Below are 7,261 nucleotides of genomic sequence, written 5' to 3' on the forward strand. Positions count from 1 at the left end.
TGGCGGCCAGTCTCCAACGGAAGATTGTCGTGCGCGCCCGCGCAGCAGGGCGGTCCCCCCCCCTCCCCCCCCCACCGACTCGCAATCCGTGGTGATGTGATGTCGGGTGTTTATTTGATCCCACAAGGCCGATCCCCCAGAGCCGTCGATCTTGGCTACCTATTCACATTCTCCCCTCGCTTCCCCCCCCCCCTCCCCCATTCGCCCCCAGTCACCCTCCCTACTCCTCCCCATACCAAACATGTTGCCGTCATCAATCCTCGGCCGGAAGGCGCCCGCCCTGTTCCGCACGCTCGGCCAGCAGCCGATTCGGGCTTTCTCCTGCGCGGCGGGCGACGCCTCGGCGTCAAACCGTCGACTGCTGATCTTTGGCGCCCCGGGCTCCGGCAAGGGCACCCTGGCCGGCTGGCTGGGGCGCGACTTGAATGCACCCACCCAGGCCGATGTCGAGCCTTGCACGGCTTCGGCGCCCGGGCTGACGGCCCTGTCATCGGGGGATCTGTTGCGCGCGGAGATGCGCGCCGGCACGCCCCTCGGCCAGAGTGTCGAGGCGCTGATCAACTCCGGCGGCCTGGTTCCTGATGACGACATGGTCAAGCTGATTGCGGGACAGCTCGCTGCCATGGATGGCTCGGTGCGTGGCGGTCCCGCGGGCGCGCCCCCCCCCCCTCCCCCCTCTCCCGCCTTCGCCATGCTCCTCCTCCATCCGCTGACATTTCCCCTGCGCCTCCTCTTTTCCATCCCCTCCGCGGGCATGCGCGTGCGTGTTTGCATGCATATGCGCCATGTGTTGACATATCTACATATCTTTACGTGTGTGTGTGTGTGTGTGTGTGTGTGTGTGTGTGTGTGTGTGTGTGCGGCGCGCGCCCCCGATTGCCCCTAGAACTGGCTCCTTGATGGCTTCCCCCGAACCCTCGGGCAGGCGATGGCCCTGGACGAGGTCCTGACGTCGTTGACCCCGAGCCGCCAGGCCCCCATCGATTATGTTATTCACATCGACGTGCCGTCCGAGGTCATCGTCGAGCGCATTGCCGGGCGCCTCATCCACCCCGGCAGTGGGCGGATTTACAACCGGACCTTCAGCCCGCCCAAGGTCCCCGGGGTGGACGATCTAACCGGCGAGCCGCTTGTCTCGCGCGTGGACGATGATCCCGTATGTCGCCTCGGCCTGGCCTCCTTCATGTTGCGCCCCCCCCCTGTCAGACTCTGTTGCTAATCATCGCCCCCCTCCCTTGCAGGAGTCTGTCCGTCGCCGGCTGGAGCTCTACGCCCAAACCAGCCAGCCCATCCTGGATTACTACATGGATCGCGGGATTGTCGGGCGCTTCACCGGCCCCACCTCGGATGCCATCTACACCACCCTGCTGCCCCAGATCCAGGAGATCCTGGCCCCGACGGTGGTCCTCCCGTCGGCCGAGGACCTGACCTGCGCGGCCACGGCGCATCAGGTGTCCGCCTAGGCGCGCACATGCGCACGCGGCTCCCTCCCTCCCCCCCTTCTTCTTTCACATTGCATTCTTTGTCCTCCCCCCCCCCCCGCCCCTCCGCTCCTCCTTCCCCGTGTGTGTGTGTGTGTGAGAAGCACCTCCTGCACTTGTGCATGGGCGGCTGTCAACACACACGTGCAAGCAGGAGTGCAGTCAGCCGGCGCGCGCAGATCGCTCGCCTCCTACCTTCCCCCCTCCCCCTCCCCTGGTCCTTCCCCCGGGGGGCCGACCAAATGAACGCCCCCTCTCTCTTGTCCGGTTCTCGCCTCTCCTCGCGTGGGCACGCGTGTCGCCCTCACTGGCCGGGATGTGCGGATGGAAATGCACCGGCGCCCCGGGGTCGTGCCGTGTCATGGTGGCGGCGCCTCCTGGCGCGACCCGCTTGGCCGAGACGGAGCGGGGGCAAGTGAATGGGGCCGGGCCGCGGACTGGGCGTGGATCGCAGGCGAAAACAAACAACCGGCGCGTGACAATGCGCAGGTCACACGAGCGGTCTGGGATTGCGTCTCGGAATGGCATTCCACCAGATGCCGGTGGTGGCACGCAGGAGTGCTTGCGTTGGGGGTCCTGTGGTTGAGGCCGGTCGCGCGTGCGTGCCTTGCGGTATGCCCCCCCCCCCCGCAGGCCGGGTGGAATAGGACCGCTGAGGGGGGGGGGCCGTGGATGCTGGCCGGGCGCGGAGAAGTGCGGGTCGTCTGCCCTTGTTGCGGCACACATCGAGGGATCTCCGGGCTGGAGGGCGCCCGCGAGGTCCTGGTACCTATATAAGGGGGACCCCTGACGGCCGGCTATCCTGCCGCTCGGTCCCCACACCATCGTCGGCCCGGCTGTCCGCTGGCCTTTTTCGCGTACGTTGTTCTTTCTCCGGTCCCTCCTTTGCCGCTTCTTTTCTTTCCCCCCCCCCTCTGCCGCGCACGGCCACATGTGTGCGCGCGCGCGCCCCCCGCGTTTGCTCTGTCGCCTGATGACCGTAACTAGATAGGGACAACCGACCTCATAATGAGGAGAACATGGTTAGGGCGGGGGAGACCCCGCTGGTCTGATGACACTGAGCCTCGCAATGCCCCGCCTCTCTCTCTCTCTCCCCCCTCCCCTTTCGTCTTTGCCTCTTTCTCTCCCTCACTCACGCTCCATTGTTGCCCCCCTCTTCTCCCCCTCTCCTCCCTGTAGCTGCCCGAAGATGCGCGCGCGCGCGCGCGCGCACCACTGCGGCCTCCCTTTTCCTTTAAAAATTGAATACTGTCCCATGCGCGCCCTCCTTCGCCTGCTTTTCCCTGGTTGCGCCCACGGCGCACGATACACGTGCACCGCCCGCGCGTGCCCCCCCCCCCCTGTGCAGTGTCTTGCGTGTCCTGTGTGGTCCTCTGTGTCTGTCCCCGAGTCGGCCTTTTCCTCCCTTTTCCCCGCCCTCCCCCCCCCCCCCTCCCCCATATCCCGCAAGGGGGACCTGGCCGGCGGAAGGTTCCGGGCGGTGATGGGGGCAGGGGCCCCCTTTGCCCCGTCGGGGATTGTTCGCGAGAGATGTCTTCCCGCACATGCCAATCCTCCTGCCGCTCTCCAGTGCATTCTGGCCACTGCGCCGGGTGCACTGGCACACGCCTCTGTGCTTGCCCTCTCGTCCCCCCCCCCCTGGGAGAAAAGATGGACGCGCACCAGGCCAGTATGGTTGCAACGGTCTGGGAGGGGGGGGGGGACAGGGAGCCGGACGGGGCAGGCTCGGTCGTGGGGGAGGGGACGCGCAGGCCGGGGCACCCCGCCCGGCGCGGGGGGGGGGGGGGGCGGGCACTGGGTATGTGTCTGTCCCCTGGGCGATGTGTGTCATGTTGTCCCCTCGGGCCCTTCCCCGGGGGCCGCCCCTGCCGGCTGATTGGCAGAGCCTGGCCCAGCCGGCAGAGAGAGAGAGAGAGAGAGTGAGAGAGACCCGGGGCCGGGCTCTTGTTTTTCCACCGCAAGCCGGCCGATCACCCGGGCCGTATTTATAGGCCGCCCCCCGCGAGTCCCTCGACCAGAGGGTCTCTTTCCCCGGACCTTACCTCCCCCCCTCAGCCCTTCTTCCCCGCCCTCCTGAAGCCAACCAATGACCACCGCCATGCCCGCCAAGCAGATTGTCCCGCACTCGGCGCTCCCGGCCTTCATCCAGCCCCACATCGCCACCATGATCCAGATGGCCATCGCCTCGAAGGATGGCTCCTACTCGGTTTACAGCAAGTTCCGCGTCGGCGCCTCCCTGCTGGCCTACCCCACGCGCGAGTTCTTCCTCGAGGCTACCGCCGCCGGGGCCCAGCCCATCCCCGCCCTGCCGCTGGACGGGTCCTGCCCCTCGGAGGCCGCCGGCCAGACCGGGCCCCAGATCATCCCCGGCGCCAATGTCGAAAACGCCAGCTACGGCCTGACCGTCTGTGCCGAGCGCACGGCCGCTGTGCGCGCCATCACCGGTGGCCGGCGCTACTTTGCCGCCTGCGTTGTCGCCGCGTGCGTTCGCCCTTCTTCCCTTGCTCCTCCTCGTGCCCCGTGGGGCCCTGGTGTGCTCTCTCCCTGGGACCTGACACTCACATGCTTCCCCCCCCCCCCCCGCGTATGCTCTTCTTGTCCGGCCTGCAGCGATGACGAGGAGTCCGATGTCTGGCCCTGCGGTGCCTGCCGGCAGTTCCTGGCCGAGGTGCGCCCCTCCTTCATTCCGCCCCGCCCCCCCCCCCTCGAGCATGTTCCCCATTCTGACCCTTGCTCAATGACCGCCCGGCTTCGTAGTTTGGCCTGGACACCCTGATCATCACCATTCGCCCGAACGGCGACATCTCCAACGTTCTGACCATCAACGAGCTCCTGCCCAATGCCTTCACCCCGGCCAACCTGTTCAAGTAGCGGCGCCACAGTCCCCCCTCGCCCCTGCCCGGCCACCCCTTTCCTTCCCTGCGTGCCTTCTTGCCGCATATTGGCCCCCCCCGGGCCTCGCCCTCGGAGATGAAAAATACACACACAATGAAATAGCCGTTCTATTTCCATCCGGAGGGAGGGGGAGGGGAGGGGGGGGGGCACCGTTCACGGGCAAGGAAAGGCCCCCTACCCGAGGGCCAGCAGCATGTCAGCCACCTGGGACAGGTCATACTTGTAGTCGATGATGGCCTTCAGCAGGAAGCGGTAGTGCTCGAGGAGCTGGTCCTCGGTCAGGGGCCGGCTTGGGTCCCGGGCCCGGGGCTGGTAGATGTTCAGCTCGTCCAGCTGGCCGTACAGGTCTAGCAGGGTGACCAGATGGTCGTAGTCGGCACGGCTGCCAGGCGAGGGATTCGGGTGGAGCAGGGCAATGGCCTCGCCGAGGGGGCCGGCATCATACCCCACCGGCTCCATCTGGAGGAACATCTGCTGCTGCACCGGGGACAGGCGCGCGAGGACGCGGTCACGAGACACGCGCGCCGCGGCGCCGGCCACTGGCTGAGGCCCGCCATACGGGGCGGCTGGCGGGCCGCCCGGCGGGTGCTGCCCATACGGACCACCCGCGCCGCCGGCACCGCCCCCGGCACCATAGGGAGACCCGCCGGCCACATAGGGAGGGGCGTTGCCCTGCGAAGGGTAAGGCCCCCCGGAGAAGGTCCCAGGCCCGGAGGGAGAGGCCCCGGTGCCCGGGGGCCCGCCTGCATAGGGCGCAGGGCCGCTGCCAGCCCCGGGGTAGGGATTTGGCCGGGCATGCGGCGGGACGCCCCCGGCAGACGGGGCCCCCGGGTATGGCGGATAGCCGGGCGAGGATGAGGCATTTGGTCCGGGAGTCGGGGCGTACGGCCCACCGGGAGAGGGGTGGCTACCGGGGATCGGGGCATACGGGCCACCGGGGGATGGCTGGCTCCCTGGCGGCGAGGCGCCCGGGCGGTGGGGATACCCCGGATGCGCGGAGGGGGGCCCGCCGGCCCCGGGATAGGGGCTGCTCCCGCTGGCGGGAGGATACCCCGCCGTCGCGCCATATGGAGAGGGCTGCAGTGGAGGGAAACGCGCATCGGACATGGGGTTAGGCCGTTGTGGGATCTCAGGAGCCAAGCGAGAGAGAGAGAGAGAGGGCGGGGGAGGGCGAGCCGAGGAGGCGGGAGGTACCTGCGGAGGGCGGCTCGGCTGCGCAGAGTAGGGAGATGGATAGGAGGGATAGCCGGGTGTCGAGCCTGGCCCGGGAGTCGGGGCATAGGGGTCTATGTCGTGTGTCAGTCGACCGGCCCAGGGAGCGGGAGGCGGATGGAGAGGGAGGAAGCCAGCAGCGGAAGCATGTGCCTCCAAATGGCTACACATGCACATGTGCATGCATGCATGTGGGGAGGCGGCAAGTGGGGCATGGTGCGTACTCGGGGCTTGTGGCGTTGCGGTTGTCGGCGGGGGGCCAGCAGCAGCAGCAGCAGCAACACCAGCAGCGGGAGGGCGCTGGCCACCATACTGCCGCCAAAGGTCATCGGACGGCGTGCTGGCAGTCTGGTCCCACGCGTTCGAGGGAGAGGAGCCATGCTCGAACTCCGAGTAGTTGATCTTCGCGAAGGGGGTCGAGCGTGAGTCGCAAATCCCGAGGCCGGGGGGGGGGGGGGGGGCCAGCCGAAGAGCGACATACCTTGGGCGGCTGGTCCGCGGGCGCGGTGTTGCCGGGCTGAATGGAGTGGGTGAAGGAGGCGGCGCGGGCACGCTCACGCTCTTCGTGCTCGCGGCGTTCCTGCTCGCGGCGCTCCTGCTCCTGGCGTTCCTGCTCCTGGCGCTGGAGGCGCTCGCGCTCCTCACGCTCGCGGCGCTCGGCCTCGGCGCGGAGAAGGCGCTCATTCTCCTCTCGGGCCCGCTCCTCGCGGTCGCGGCGCTCCTGCTCCAGGCGGGCCTGCTCAGCCTCGAAGGCCGTCCGGGCGGCCTCGATCACGGCGATGCGCGTGCGCTTGAGCACGGCGTAGCGCGCCTGGAGGTGCTGATGGTGCTCATTCTGGTCGCAGGCATGGCGGTCCAGCGCGGCCAGCTCCTCACCAAGGCGCAGAGAAAACTGACAGACACGCACAGGGGGCAGTGGGGTCAGTGTCATGTTGGTGCGGACCCCGCCAAGGTGAGAGGCGCCATTCAATCGGGGCGAGCATGGGGCAGGGGGGCAGGGGGGGGGGTGGGCGGTGCGTACGGCGCTGGCCGGATCCAGCACAAGGTGGGGATCGGTGGCCGGGGGCTGGTTCGGGGGGATGGTGGCGATCTGCTCCGGGGTCAGAGGGCCACAGGGAACTGGGATGCTGAGGCGCTGGACCCAGGAAATGGAGTCTACACATTCCGGCGAGGGAGGGGTGTGCGGCAGGCACCGGGGCGGGGGCGTGAGCGGGACGAATGGAAGGGAGAGGGAGGAGGACAAGGGGGAGGAGAAAGAAAGGTGGGGAGAGCGCACACTCCAGCGCAGACATAGTCTCGGCAGGGCGGTTGGCAGCCATGGCCGGGAAGTGTGGGGTCTCTATGAGACGAGGTGAAAAAGGGCGACTCAGGGGAAGAAAGGGGAGGCGAGGGGGAGGACGTGTGTGTGCGTGTGGGCGAGGGGGGATGAGGGAAGTAGAAGGGTCCCGTCCGGCCTGGCATTCTCTTCAGTGTGTCTTGGTCCCGTGGAGGGTCGCGGGCTGAGGAGGGAGCAGCACAGTCGCGATGCACGACAGATCGGGCACCGCTCAGCCCCGGGGCGGAGGGACCGGAGCAGGTACAGAGGTCCCCTGTTGCGGTGGGGGGGGGGGGGGGAGGGCACACGTCTGAACTCCAGTCAAGAGACCGGCCAGGGGGCTGTCCACTCAAGAAGG

General features: G+C 68.2%; 3 protein-coding genes across 3 annotated transcripts; 2 read left to right on the forward strand and 1 right to left on the reverse strand.

Moving 5' to 3' along the window:
* Nucleotides 1-187: 187 nt before the first annotated feature.
* On the forward strand, nt 188-1,549 carry H696_03365 (hypothetical protein). The gene is made up of 3 exons (XM_009497229.1): nt 188-634; nt 887-1,156; nt 1,242-1,549. The coding sequence occupies exons 1-3, from the start codon at nt 242-244 to the stop codon at nt 1,461-1,463; spliced, it is 885 nt and encodes a 294-aa protein (XP_009495504.1). The 5' UTR covers nt 188-241; the 3' UTR covers nt 1,464-1,549.
* A 1,905-nt stretch (nt 1,550-3,454) lies between these two features.
* Nucleotides 3,455-4,477, forward strand: H696_03366 (hypothetical protein). The gene is made up of 3 exons (XM_009497230.1): nt 3,455-3,962; nt 4,092-4,149; nt 4,239-4,477. The coding sequence occupies exons 1-3, from the start codon at nt 3,568-3,570 to the stop codon at nt 4,350-4,352; spliced, it is 567 nt and encodes a 188-aa protein (XP_009495505.1). The 5' UTR covers nt 3,455-3,567; the 3' UTR covers nt 4,353-4,477.
* On the reverse strand, nt 4,477-7,010 carry H696_03367 (hypothetical protein). The gene is made up of 6 exons (XM_009497231.1): nt 6,865-7,010; nt 6,610-6,743; nt 6,070-6,480; nt 5,813-5,990; nt 5,571-5,662; nt 4,477-5,453 (listed from the first exon to the last, which is right to left on the reverse strand). The coding sequence occupies exons 1-6, from the start codon at nt 6,905-6,907 to the stop codon at nt 4,551-4,553; spliced, it is 1,761 nt and encodes a 586-aa protein (XP_009495506.1). The 5' UTR covers nt 6,908-7,010; the 3' UTR covers nt 4,477-4,550.
* Nucleotides 7,011-7,261: the final 251 nt, after the last annotated feature.

The sequence above is a fragment of the Fonticula alba genome (assembly GCF_000388065.1).
Source record: "Fonticula alba strain ATCC 38817 unplaced genomic scaffold supercont2.5, whole genome shotgun sequence".
In the NCBI taxonomy this organism is placed as follows: Eukaryota; order Rotosphaerida; family Fonticulaceae; genus Fonticula; species Fonticula alba.

What these genes read in the sequence shown, in the direction of transcription:
- H696_03365 (XM_009497229.1), top strand. Translation starts at nt 242, where the DNA reads ATGTTGCCGTCATCAATCCTCGGCCGGAAGGCGCCCGCCCTGTTCCGC. An exon ending in TCGCTGCCATGGATGGCTCG is followed by an intron (nt 635 to 886) that starts GTGCGTGGCGGT and finishes GATTGCCCCTAG; the next exon opens with AACTGGCTCCTTGATGGCTT. An exon ending in CGCGCGTGGACGATGATCCC is followed by an intron (nt 1,157 to 1,241) that starts GTATGTCGCCTC and finishes CCTCCCTTGCAG; the next exon opens with GAGTCTGTCCGTCGCCGGCT.
- H696_03366 (XM_009497230.1), top strand. Translation starts at nt 3,568, where the DNA reads ATGACCACCGCCATGCCCGCCAAGCAGATTGTCCCGCACTCGGCGCTC. An exon ending in GCCGCCTGCGTTGTCGCCGC is followed by an intron (nt 3,963 to 4,091) that starts GTGCGTTCGCCC and finishes TCCGGCCTGCAG; the next exon opens with CGATGACGAGGAGTCCGATG. An exon ending in GCCGGCAGTTCCTGGCCGAG is followed by an intron (nt 4,150 to 4,238) that starts GTGCGCCCCTCC and finishes CCGGCTTCGTAG; the next exon opens with TTTGGCCTGGACACCCTGAT.
- H696_03367 (XM_009497231.1), bottom strand. Translation starts at nt 6,907, where the DNA reads ATGGCTGCCAACCGCCCTGCCGAGACTATGTCTGCGCTGGAGT. An exon ending in GACTATGTCTGCGCTGGAGT is followed by an intron (nt 6,744 to 6,864) that starts GTGCGCTCTCCC and finishes CGGAATGTGTAG; the next exon opens with ACTCCATTTCCTGGGTCCAG. An exon ending in CCGCGGACCAGCCGCCCAAG is followed by an intron (nt 5,991 to 6,069) that starts GTATGTCGCTCT and finishes CCCTTCGCGAAG; the next exon opens with ATCAACTACTCGGAGTTCGA.